General features: G+C 40.5%; 1 protein-coding gene across 1 annotated transcript in view; it reads left to right on the forward strand.

The window, feature by feature from the left end:
- Positions 1-14,284, forward strand: part of GBE1 (1,4-alpha-glucan branching enzyme 1) — a 289,971-nt gene that overhangs the window by 152,683 nt on the left and 123,004 nt on the right. Inside the window, exons 6-7 of the mRNA XM_054046998.1 lie at positions 7,629-7,719; positions 9,184-9,393. Coding sequence (XP_053902973.1) covers positions 7,629-7,719; positions 9,184-9,393 — 301 coding nt within the window. The remainder of the gene's footprint in view (positions 1-7,628; positions 7,720-9,183; positions 9,394-14,284) is intronic.

Raw genomic sequence — 14,284 nt, forward strand, 5'->3', positions numbered from 1 at the left:
CCATAACGGGAAGGTCTCCTCGGCACCGTTCTGCTTGGCACTGAAAACAGATGCGGTGCCGACAGCGCGCTCTGTCCCAGTGCCAAAAAGAACGTCAGCACCAAGCCTGCCTGCGGCTCCGGTACCGGCAGTGGACCCCCTGCAGGGCACCTCCAAGCGACGCATGGCACTGGAAAAACTCAGACTCAGTAATGTGCCTGAGCGCAGTTCATGCTCAGCGCAGCCCAGGGAGCAGGAGCAACAGTTTCTCAGTCAATGTGACCTCTCAGTGACACCTGAGCCTAATTCCCCACTCCTGGATACACAGGGCTCACTTTTTGAACAGCCACTCTCTCCACCTGACCTGGCTACCTTTACTAACAGCGAACCTATTATGCAGCATCAGGTAGAGTTCTCCCCACCTGCTTCTCCTCCTCCACCAGAACCTTTTCCACCTCAGGTCATGGCTCACAACTACCAGCCTCAGTTTCCCTACTTCGCCCCCCCATGGGAGGGTTCTCCTACCCTATGCCTTGGCCTCAGTGGTGCCCATGGCCATCTCCTACTGCCACTCACCCTCAAGCCCCTTCCACCAAACCTCTACCTCCTTCTGCGCCTCGATCTCCAGCTCCGTCTACTTCTAGAGTGCCTGAACCCCCCTCCACAAGAACGTGAGCTATGGACCATATCCTTACTCATCGTCCCCTAACTCTCTATCAGCTCCAGACGGAACCCTCTTCCCTCTGCTTCCACAGAATGTGGACGACTGTAAAAAATTTCAAGAACTTTTCAAGAGGGTGGCCCTCAACCAAGACATCCCCTTAGAAGAGGTTCAGGAGACACCTCAAAATCCTCCAACCCTCTGCGCCCTCAAGGATCACACTCCCCATAAATGATGCACTCCTGAAACCAGTTGACACTCTCTGGCAGACTCCAGCCTCTTTCTTATCAACTTCCAAAAAGGCTGAACGTAAATACTATGTTCCCGCTAAGGATGCTGACTTTTATTTTCTCATCCACAACCGAACTCTCTTGTTATAGATGCAGTTGCACAAAGGATGAAACAGCCACAATATCGACCCACCCCACAAGACAACGACCTTAAATGCCTTGACGTCTTGGTTCGCAAGGTTTATATGTCCTCCACTTTACAAAAAAGAATTGCGAACTATTCTGCCCTCCTTGCAAGCTGCGACTTCGATAATTACAATAAACTTTTGGAATTTGCCTCCTCTATTCCAGAGGATAGGAGAGCAGATTTCAAATCAATCCTTCTTGAGGGCCAATTGATTTCAAGAATGGTCTTACAAACATCTCTAGACACAGCAGCCCGCACTATTGCATCTGCTGTGGTTATGCGCAGATCTGTATGGCTCTCTGTATCTGGCATCCCTAAATACCTGCAGACCAAAGTGGAGGACCCTTGGCTAAAGATAAGCTCTTTTTTCCACAAAAATGGATGAAGTCCTTCACACCATGAAAGATTCTAGAGTGACATTGCGCACCCTAGGCATTCACCCATCCCTTCCCAGGAGACAACGATACCAACCTTATCAAAGACCATGCAAACAACAGTATTACCGGCCTCAACCCAGACCATACAATATAACCAGGAATCGCGCTAGACCTCCTAAGCACAGACAAAATGAAGCACAAGCAACTACCTCCCACCCATTGGGAAATAACAGTTTTGAAGCATTGATCGAGGGTCTGCACGACCATCCCTTGATTCCACCACCTACTTGCCCATTGAACACCTCCAGGGTTTCCAACATGCCTGGCAGCAGATTATGCAGGACCATTGTGTCCTTGAAATAGTTCAGTCAGGTTACCCCATACCTTTTATATCCTACCCTCCTACTCTTCCCCCTTCTCTGTCCCTCTTCAGGGACCCTTCTCATGAGCGCTTACTTCGTGCAGAAGTGGCTTGCCTTCCATAAGTAGGCACAGTGGAACCTGTGCTGACACAACCTTCAGGGAAAGGGTTCTACTCCATTACTTTCTGACCCAGAAAAAGACCGGGGGATGGAGGCCTATACTAGACCTACGTCAACTGAACAAATTTGTGAGGATACAAAGATTCAAGATGGTCACAGTGGACACAATAATACCTGCACTGGATCAAGGGGACTGGTCCACAGCCCTCAACCTACAGGATGCTTATTTTCATATATCAATTCATCCATCCCACAGACGCTTCCTCTGATTCACAATCAGACACGACCATTTTCAATACAGAGTTCTTCCTTTCAGCCTCTCCACGGTGCTGAGAGTATTTTCCAAGACTCTAGCTGTAGTTATGGCTCACCTCCACAAACATGGGATCACACTGTTCTCCTACCTGGACGATTGCCTCATCAAGAGCAACTCCTACCCATTTCACCATCTCCCTCTTCCCCAGCCTAGGCCTCCAAATAAATGTCCAAAAATCCACCCTGACACCTACACAGCAGATAGAGTTCATTGGAGCTCATCTGGACTCAATCCGAACCAGATTCTCACTCCCACATCACATTCCTAGCTATCATACAGCTCATACGCACACTCTCTGTTCGTCCCAGGATACAGGCAAGAATTTGCCTATAGCTCCTTGGTCACATGGCAGCCACCACCTTCGTGGTCAAGTACACCAGGCTACACACGAGATGTCTTCAGGGCTGGCTTCAACTTCAACTTCAAACCCAACAGACACACCTTAGATATGCTGCTAACTCCTCCAGCCAATGTTGTAGCTTCCCTACAATGGTGGACAAGACCAGAAAACCTCTGCACGGGCATAACCTTCCAGCAACGCTCCCCAACACTCGTACTCACCACGGACGCTTCCCTAATCAGTTGGGAAGCACATCTAGAAGGACACAAGGCCACTGGTCCACATCAGAGACGCGCCTACACATCAATTTCTTAAAGCTTAGAGCAGTGAGACGAGCTTGCCTTCACTTTCTTTCCCTCATAAAGAACAAATATATTCGGGTCCTAGCAGCCAATATAGCATGTACGTTCTACATCAACAGACAGGGGGAGCCTGATCACATTCCCTATGCGTGGAAGCCATCCGGCTATGGAATTGGTGCATACAACATCACATACAAATCATTGCTTCTTACCTACCTGGCTGCCACAACACTACTGCCGACGCACTCAGCAGGCACTTCTCGACAGAACACAAATGGGAACTGCACCCCACAATACTTCAACAGCTCTTCTCCCTCTGGGGCACCCCGTCAATAGACTTCTTTGCCACAACCCAGAATCGCAAATGTTGTCTATTTTGTGCCAGAACAGGACTCGGGACTGCATCCCTAGGGGATGCATTCCTCATCCCGTGGAACATCTCTCTCCTGAATGCCTTCACAGCAATCCCTCTGCTGCACAGGGTTCTTCGCAAAATCAGAGACGACAAGGCCCAGGTTATACTTATTGCCCTGGCTTGGCCGAGACAGATGTGGTATCCATACCTGCTCCACATGTCCTCCCGTCATCCATGGACTGTCCCCAGCAGATCATATCTGCATTCCCAGGACAACGGATGGGTTCTTCACCTCAGCTCCAGAAGCTCCACCTGACAGCATGTTTTCTTCATGGTTCCAAACCCACGAACTAGCTTGTTCTGAGCAAGTTTGATACGTCCGCTTGCACAGTAGAAAAGACTCCCCTTCTAAAACTTACCTGCAGAAGTGGAAATGTTTCTCCCAGTGGTGCTCACATAATCACTTAACACCCCATACAGTAACCCTCCCTAACATCCTAGACTACCTTCTAAAATTGAAACAGGATGGACTCTCACTCCGCTCCATCAAAGTACACCTGGCAGCACTTACCACCTTCCATGACTTGTTAGAAGGCTACTCACTCTTTACCCACCCCAACATAAAACGATTTCTCACGGGCCTACAAAATCTCTACCCGGAAATTTATCCAACGGCAGCTACAAGGAATCTTAACCTCATTCTCCGTGGTCTCATGAAACCTCCATTCGAGCCCTTGGCTACCTCCTCTCTTCTTCATATGTCCACGAAGGTAGCTTTCTTAGTTGCAATAACGTCAGCAAGGAGAGTAGGAGAAATAAGCGCCCTGATGGCCTATCCTCCCTACCCAATATTCTCCAAAGACAAAGTCACCCTGAGACCACATCCTAAGTTTCTCCCTAAGGTGGTGTCTGCCTTCCACCTTAACCAACCGATATACTTACCTACTTTCTATCCCAAACCTCACAAGACTCTCCACGAGGCAATTCTGCATACTCTTGACGTCAGGCGAGCAATCACCTGTTATTTAGACAGGGCTAAACCATTTTGTAAGTCCCCGCGACTCTTTTTGTCTCCATTACCGAAAGATCGAAAGGTACGGCTATTTCTAGGCATCGCCTATCCAAGTGGATCTCTGACTGCATCGGATCCTGTTACTGCATCCAAATTATTCAACCACCCGAAGGCATTAGAACTCATGCCACTTGAGCCATGTCGACATCCATTGCCTTCTTACATAACGTACCCATTCCTGACATCTGTAAAGCGGTTACATGGTCATCTGAACACACGTTTGCAAAACACTGTGCCATCACGCAGGATACCATGGCAGACACATAGTAGTCATGCAGTACTCTCTACAGTACTCACTGCCACATCTCCAAAGTCCCATCAACCATAATGGGTACTGCTCCACTCCTCACCCTCCTCCCCTCTACTTTGGAGTACTAGTATGATTTCTCCATGGTAGAGAAGGAACCGAGGGGGGCGTGGGACACGCGTGCTTGGGCAGATTTTAACAAGACCGCGAGACGCCAGCTTGAGCGCATGTGTCCCGACCAGGCACTGCTACTGAAGATCTCCGATCAACGGCGTCTAGAGTGGAGCACCCACAGGGACACACATCTCGAAGAACCTCAGTTACTGTAAGGTGAGTAACTTTCTCTTCTAGTATTACACAGCAATTAACCTGAGCAGTTCTGTTTAGGAAAGAATTGTGGTGTATTATTGTAACTGTATCGACTGTAGATAAAATTGTTGGAATGATTATCTCAACAACAAAAAAGAACCAAATTATTTATATTATTTTGTGCTTTAAGAGTTTTTGCACTTTGGCACATAAAAGATTACATGAACACTTGCTAGCCATTACCCTACAGCAGTGGTTCCCAAACTGGGGTTCACAAACCCCTGGGGGTTTGCAGAACGTTACAGGGGGTTCGCCAGAAAAATTTCACTAATGGCGGACAGAGGACCCTGGGCATTGGAAACAGCAGGTGGGACCTGGTTACAGGGCAGATGTTCCGAGCCCCAGGGAGAACGGGGCCGGGCAGTTGGAGCTGGTATCCCGAGCCCTGCCCCCGTCAGCAGGGGAGCCAGCAGCCCAAACCCCAGCGCTCCCCATGCAGGGTTGGCAGCCCGAGCCCCAGAGGAAGTGGGGCCGGGCAGTTGGGGCCGGCAGCCTGAGCCCTGCCCCCCGTCAGCGGGGGAGCTGGCAGTTCGAACCCCAGCGCTCTGCATGCGGCTGGCAGCCCGAGCCCCAGGGAGAGTGGGGCCGGGCAGTTGGGGCATCCATCACACTGAGGAAAGTTAAACTTAAATCCCTGAAAATAATCTGAAACCTGAGGAAAGTTAAACTTAAATCCCTGAAAATAATCTGAAACCTACCATTTTTAGGAGGGGGTTCACGAGATTTCACAGTTTAGTGAAAGGGGTTTGCGGGTTGTTAACGTTTGGGAACCACTGCCCTACAGTGATGATATGCCTTACTGTGTTTGGAATGGGAAATAACTATGCTAACTTTATTTGGTATCTATGGCAAATGTTGGCATATTAATGGCAGCTAGTAAAACCAGATATGATGTCAAACACTAGATACACACAGCGCTCATCCACATATTAACCAAACCAACCATAAATAAAATATAATGATTTATATTAAAGTCAGTGTTTGACAAAAATGCCTTTCATCATTCACTAAAGTTAAGAGAACGAGGTGTACTTGTGGCACCTGGGAGACTAACACCTTTATTTGAGCATAAGCAAATGTGTTAGTCTCTAAGGTGCCACAAGTACTCCTAGTTCATTTTGCTGATACAGACTAACATGGCTACCACTCTGAAACCTGTCACTAAAGTTAAGCTGACTGCCAGAGTGAGTGAGTTTCTGTATTTGGGGACCGCCAACCATAACCAGCTAAAAATACAGATTTATCACTTAATCTTGTGATGATGTTGTTTTTCTCTTGTAAACTAATTTCTTGCTTTCCAGGAGACTAATGTTTTCAATGGAAGTCTGAAAACATGCAACTCTGCCTACAGATTTTTCGTTAGGGGGAGGAGGAATGTCATGGATACAATGTAAAATGGTTTCAGACTTCAAAATAACAATAATATAAGTGTATGCACAATATCAATCATTTACGGGTATGCCTGATTTAAATTTTATCTACCTGTTTGTAGCCAGACCTACTTAAGGATTTGTTATTTTTAATAATTTTCTTAAGGGGCACTCTTTTTTTTGTCAGAATGCTGAAATATTAAAAGTATGAAGAAATATATACATGGCAAACAACAAGATAAATAGTAAGCAAATAAAAGGATAATCATTTGACATAATTTGTACTGTTTATTTACAAAAATGCTGTGGGTAACCATGCAACAATCCTCAATTGTAAAATGGCTATATACCTTAGACAAATTGCTGAGCTAATGCTAGCCCATTTTTTTTTTTTATAGTAACTATGATGACTTTGAGGGCAAAAGTAAGCGTGACATCACAGATAAATTAAATAAACAGGATAAAGTTAGGCTGAAGCATAGGCTAAATAATATGCTGAAGATCTGAGTTTAAAACGAATAGTAAAGAGAAACTGTGATCTTGACAGACTTTTCAAATAGACCTGAAGGTTATCACTTGCTGATAGGGCATTTATTTGCTGATATTACAGTTAGCTTAGCAAAGATTTGTTTTAAGTATGACAGTTTCATCATTAAAATATAATGTTTCCCTTTAGATTTTCTTCATTTAATATCCTAGTGAAACACGTTTGGGTTGAATAAGGAACCAAAAAAAAGTTTTTCTTGGTTCTCAGCTGCTTCATAAGCTCAAAGCAGAATTATACGGCTTTAATGTTTGTTCTTTTCGAAAGATTCCTTGAGGAAAACGAGTTTGGAAAGAAAATATGTAATGATTAAAGATAGAAATAAAATGTGTTTGAAATACTAAGAAAAATCTTGGTAAAGTGCAAGATATAGCACTATTAATCAGTTACTCTTAGTTTGCTTTCATGACAACACTGTAAATATCAAAAGTGCAGCTGAAGTTCAGGACATGCAGATTGGTGTCGTTAATATTCTGAAGTCAAATTAAGATTATATTTGCATATCATTTATTGCTTGTTCAAACTGATATATTGAATCTGTCTATTCATATGTAGATCACCTGAGAAATTGACCTTCCCATTTTTGATGGGAAGGTCATACAAATATAAAATGTTAAAATGGCATTACTTTTAAGAAAGACTGAGTCTGTGCTTAATTATTAATTAGACATTAGAGATTTAGAACCAGATAAAATAAGGAAAGAGAAGCCATTTAGATGTAATTAACTTTTCTAGTATATCAAATATGTGTATCAAATTATGGTTTAGACCTGTAACTGTGGGATTTTTTTTAACAGGATACAATTGTGTTCAGCTGATGGCTATTATGGAACATGCTTACTATGCCAGTTTTGGTTATCAAATCACAAGTTTTTTTGCAGCATCAAGGTAGGTTTTTCTAAGGACTTATGCACACCTTTCACTTTTTTCTGTGGCTGGTGAAATAGTATTTAAATTTAGGCAAATAGCACAATTTAGGCAAATAGTACACTGTAAGAATTCTGGCATCATATCCAGACTTCACTTTGTATTGATTTTTTTTATCCGAATCATAGAATCATAGAATATCAGGGTTGGAAGGGACCTCAGGAGGTCATCTAGTCCAACCCCCTGCTCAACAACAAACCAGCTGTCTATAATTATCAAACAGCTGTCTAGAATTATCAGTTCTATATGAAATTTTAATATAGTGTACAGTATAATAGAAAGATCATGAGAAATGTTAATTGGCAAAGCATTTTGATCCCAGCTTCTGAACTTTAGGACCTCAGCTGTGTTTTTTTTATGCATAGACTTTTGTGCAAAATTGAGAATTAGCACAAATGATGTCCAGCATGTTGTGTTGTGGTAAATAAAAGTATCTTTAAGGTGCTTGTTCTTAATAGGTATTGCCTAATTGTTTTGCTTTACAAAAAGGGTAGTCATGTAATGAAATGACAAGTTACATATCCTGTAAGAATTAAATTTATTACATACTCATAGCAGACTGTATTTAGATGGCTTTGAGGCCCATCAGTTTGTAGAAATAGGTGATGGTTAAAGATAATCAAGGTAAATTTGAATGTTATTTTTAAGCTTCGTCAAGAAGAAAAGTGACTGAAAAACTTAGGAAGCTTTAATTGGTTTTAATTAGCTGAACAAAGTGCACATTGTCTATTGACACCCTTTGATGATTTAAAAAGAAATAATTGAACTGTAATAATGGCACCAAGTAAGTACAAGTCGGATAACAACTTGTAACAGGTGGCAAATTTTGGGCGGAGGTGTTATTTTCATTATCTCGTACTCATTTGAATCCATAGTAATTTCCACATCATGGATTATTTAATTCTAATCATATAGAAATTTGTGAAGTTTGTTTACTAAACAAGGAAATACTTTACATTAAATCTGAAAAGTACAGGTGCAAAGTGTGTTAAACTGCTTAAAAGTAAGACTGTGAAAGTTGGAATACTTTTCATAAACCAGTTTTATTCAAGACTAGTTTTTTTTTTTCTTTTTTCCTGAAGTGAGTGGAGGAAAAAGCTCAAATTTGGGGGCAATCCATTTTTAAAAACTTTAATCATGCCTAAATTATTATTTATATTTTAGTCAGCATATAGTGTACTATTTTGTTTAAACGTGTTTATTGTCAGTTTGTATTGCACAATTGCTACTCCAACGGGGGGGGGGAATTGTGACTGTCTGAAGATCATTCATTCCCTCTACATGGGAGTTCCCTAGTAAATTACTTAAGCTTTTATCTATTAACTCTATGAATGTATAGTTTTCTGCATAAACCGTATTCAGCCTTTTTTTTTAAAAAAAGTTGAGGTTACCTCTGCCTAATGCATTGTATTTTCATGCTTGCAGCCGTTATGGAACCCCAGATGATCTGAAGGAATTGATTGACATTGCCCATTCCTTGGGAATTACTGTTCTATTGGATGTTGTACACAGCCATGCATCAAATAACTCTGAGGATGGTCTGAACAAATTTGATGGTACAGATTCCTGCTTTTTCCATTCTGGTCCTAGAGGAACTCATAGTCTTTGGGACAGCAGACTTTTTGACTATTCAAAGTACGTACAAAACCATTTAGCAGTTTTTAATGGTAATTATTTTTTGTCAGTTATACTAAAAATTGAACTTTTGCCGAATTAGAACACTTGTTCGATACTGTAAATATAACAGATCAACAGTTTGCATACATACAATGTATTGTCTGCAGTCTAAGGGCTGGTCTACATGGGGAATTCACAGGGAAGTTAGTGCATAACAGCTATGGTGTGGACTCATGGTGCAATAGTTACTTCACACTAACTCCTAACTTCGAAAGTATGTAGTTTAGGTGAATCCAAAGGTACTCTTAGTGGGGAATCAGAGTTTCCACCCACAGAGCTAGTGCAGAATAGCTCTTGAGCAATAGCTACTCCTCACTAGTTATTCAAAGCTTGACAAGACCTAGGTAATGTACATTTAATCTTTTGTTTATGCATTTATATCATCCTCCTTACCATACTAGCTGTGTTCCTAACAAATAATTACTACAGGATAAAGGTTTACATTTGGTACCTTTTTGTTTTCTCCTTCCTCTGAGGCAGCAAGGATTAGATATTGATATATAGTAGTCATCTTTTTTTTTCCATATTAAGCTGATTATTTCAACAATGGAGCTGTGGGAAAGCTTAGTTGCACAAGTGATGACCACAAATCTCACCACTTTCAGAGAAGAGTTCCATAGGTTTAGGACAGCTGCATCACAGCTCCTCCTGTTGCTTCCGTAAGTTTCATGCTTGAGGTTGACAGTGCCATCATTTCTAAGGATTGTATCTGTCTAGGGATGTCACTGTTTCAGAGGAAATCTGTTGGTAACTTAGGCCAATCTTGTGAAGACTGAGGATTTCCACTTGGTATTTAGTGAGCGATCGGTGTACTGTGATACATAACGTAAGCACTTTGCCATTGAATAGGATGAACTGTTTGTATCTTGCCTTCTGAGTAGAATAACTTCTTGGTAATTAGACCTTTAATTAACAAATACACTTAAAATTCATGATGACAACGGGATGAATTGTTATTACTGCTAATCATAACTGCTTGGTGTTACAAGACTTGCAGTTACTCTCTATACCCATATTCAGATTACTTGAGTCACAGTTTGCTATGACCCATCCCAAAATTTTAATTTCAGTACATGGTTACATATTCTGTACATATGTTACATATTATAGCTAAACAAATGCACTAAATCCATTTCTCCAGAATGAGGCAACTAATTGGCCTTTCTAGAAGAAAGTTCAAGATAGTGGAACTTGTATGGAATACTAAAGCTGACCCCTCTATTTCAGATTAACATTCATATCCAGTTTGAAGGAGTCACATTCTTTCCTTCTTGCACAGTAGTTTATCATCATCTTTTATTTCCACTGGGAAAAAAGGACTTGATAATTTCAGGTGCTTATTTCACTTTGAATACCTTCAGACATTACTAGAGGTGTCATTAGCTCTAAAAATTTGGTTATTTTTTATATGTTTCCTGACAGTATGATGAGATAAATGTTTCCATAGCAGAGTTCAGCAGACCTACAAATGGATTGTGAAGAGTCATCTCTAATGAACTAGGAAAAAAAGAAAAAGGTTGAATAATTAAGACTTGATGTCAGGGTGAATTAAATAGATCCTTCCAGAAAGGAACATAATGCCCTCCTGAAGTCATGTAATGACACAGAGAATATGCTTATATTTCATGCTTGTGTTTCATACAACTTGCTCAACTTTTAGTTTGGTTTTCAACATGTGTTGCTTCATACAAATTAGAGGTTCAAATGTTAAACAAACTTTGAGTCATTCTTTGTCCTCTGATGGGGAAGAGCTTTGTGGCTTGGTTTGTTAGCTAATGGGTAAAATTAATATTCTGTGATTTGTTTCCTCAACAAAAATGTATCTATAGTAAATGTAGATCATCTTTTTTTCCAAAATTTTGTGTGTTCCTATAGGTCTTAATGTCATGTGATGACCTGGCCTTAGGTCCAAAATTTCCTAATGTATTCCTGCTTCTTGTAACAAAGATATTTTGCCTCAACCATGTTATACTGGAAATTTATAGCAAAGGTTCAGTGTCAAAACATTCAGGTATTACTGGTGCTGATTAATTTAAGGCATGATAACATTCACACTGGCACATGAGTGGATCTAATGTCCAGAACAGGCATGTGTAAGAACAGTTGGGAGTAGACATTGACTGCTTACAAGGCTTCAGACTTTCCTTTCTGTGGGTATTTTTTTTTTAATTAAAAAAAAACAACAGTTGAATAACATACTGAAGTTTTACTTGCTAGACTGTCTCTTCAGTCTTCGTTCATATAAACTTTTCTACTATACAATACATGAACCAAAATCTCTCTTCTCTACTGGGAATAACTGTTAAATCTACAGCTACTCAAACCTCTAATACAATGAATGCAAAATTTATTTCAGAATCCAGAGAAACTAGTGCTGTGCCATGAAAGAGATTAAGAAGCAGTTGCTTTATCAACCTAATCTGTCTGGATTTCAGTTTGAAATCCGGGACCTAAAGAAATATAATTTGTCTCACAAGTTTTGCAAGATTATTCAGTTGGGTAGGAGGGTGACTGTGAATGCTAAATATAATAGAAAGTGGCAAGGATCTGTAGACACTTCCATATGTAGCAAAAACAAGGGACTTGTACCTTGGGTCATTTTGAAATCTATTGGTCTGATTGTCCTGTCACTTATTTTGGTTTAAAGGGGGAGTAACTTTAATTAAACCAATAGTTACATAGATGACCTGTGTTCCGAATATCCAGAAAAAAATGCAATATATCTTGGAATTCACTTTTGAAAGCTTAGAGTTGAAGGGGACAGAGAGCATGGGGGAATGAAAGGAAGGATTGTTCTCTTGTGACTGGGATTTTATTAAGGGAGGAAGGGGGTGGGAAGACGTGTGTTTAACTCATCCCGTTGTCTAACTAGTGAAGACAAGTTTGTAACTTTCCCATGGGTTAGCAGGGCGTGGTAAAGACTACGGGGGAGCATAGGGTTTACCTTAATCTGCTAATCTGAGTTAAAAAAAAAAAAAAAAAAGACACAAATTGCCTTGTCTTTGGTCTTGTCTTTACTAATACAAATATGTTTTTTGTTTTGTTTTTGTTTTTTTTATCTCGGGGTTACTAATGTAAGTGAGCTAACCAGATGTGAAAAAAACGTGGCATCACCTATTATAGACAGATTTTAATATTTGTTCTAACATGTTAGCTGATCGATATTTTAGAGGTGTTTAAAAATTCCCTATTTTAGGTGCAAACATACCTAAAATACCTAATTAAAATGTGTTAAGTCACAGCTTTTTTCCTATCTAGTCAAGGCCTGATTCCTCCCTCTCCTCCCCCCCCCCCCCCCCCAAACGTATGGTCACCTCACCATTCTTCCTAAAAGTTAAATCGTTGGCTCTAGTCATGTGACCTTTTGGGTTTCTGTGTTGATTAAGCCGAAATGTTAATATAGACACTTTAACACACTCTGGGCCAGATCTTCAACTGGTGTAAGACTGTGTCACTCTGCTGACTTTGCTGCAGATATGCTGATTTACACGAGTTCAGGGCCTGACCATATATGATTAATACTTAAACCATGCTGGCATATAGATCGGATTCTACCAATTTCACGGCCATGAAAACTGTGTCAATGACCGTGAAATAAGCTTTTCCCTGTGAAATTCCAGTCTCCCCCAGTCAGGGAGACTCATAGCTGCATGTCCTGGCTGGGCTGAGGAGGGATAGGACTTGTCCTTCCCTGGCATGGCAGCTCTGCTGTTATGGAAAGATACCCAAAGCTTCTCAGATATGAATGTATTTGTTTTAAATCTGCATCTTGTTTTTTGGTAAGTATTAATATCCACATTTCTAGATTCAGGACACATAACTTTTACTTCTCAGGTGCTCAGCTGAATTAGATGGTTTATATAGCAAAAACTCTATATTCAACTGCTCTAAATTTCAAAACACTTTGGTGGTGAAATCCTGATGAATTATGTGGGAGCACTTCTGGTGTCCATAACAGCAGCCACCTGGTTAGAAAACAGTACATTTATTTTTAAAGGAACACTCTTTTAATGTATGTACAAAAATGTTATATTATTTTTAAATACTTTGTACCATTTTATAAACCTTTTCTGATACTGTGCTGATGATTGTGGCTCTCTGCCTAATACATCGAAGAGAAGGCAGCATGTCAAGACAGTTCTCTTGTGTAGCATTGAATTCTCAAACCCACCTTTTGTACACCTTTTGAAGCATACTCTTTTCTGAACTTTTCAGTGCTCTTTATTTAGAGATACAGTTAAGGGTCTTTCAACTGCATTTATACAGTAGCAATGACATCCAGTGGCAGGTCAGGTTTATCACAGGTGTGTATTCCTTGGGGATATCTTGAAAATTATATCACTGATTAAAGGTGATGTTCAGAATAACTATCAACCCATCACTAAATTAATAAGTATGCTGAGTTTATAGGTTTTTGGAACAATGTAGAATCTAGAGCCATTACAGCATTACTTTAAAGGAACTATATGTTGTGTTTCATAAGTATAGTATAAAATCATACAAATGTATTGATTTTTTTTTTCTTGATTATTTTTGGGAAGTTATATATTTGGTGTGGGAACTTAAAGCTTTGGATTAGTAAAGGTTACTGCTTTACAGCACAGATGTTTACTTTAAGCCTTTAGTCTTTATCTTTCCCCTATTAATGTATTACCCAATTTACCTCGAGTACAAATGAGTATATGTGATTAAAAGCTACAGTATGCTACTTTTTTATCAGTTTGATTGCAGTAGTCAGGATTTCCTAAAATGCATTAGAACCTCTAAATCCTAATTTTGAAACAAGACTAAAATAGTAAAGTGAATAGTATCTGTGCGCATCTTTTCTATGTTTTGTTTTACATAATGA

Source organism: Malaclemys terrapin, chromosome 1 (assembly GCF_027887155.1).
Source record: "Malaclemys terrapin pileata isolate rMalTer1 chromosome 1, rMalTer1.hap1, whole genome shotgun sequence".
NCBI lineage: Eukaryota > Metazoa > Chordata > Testudines > Emydidae > Malaclemys > Malaclemys terrapin.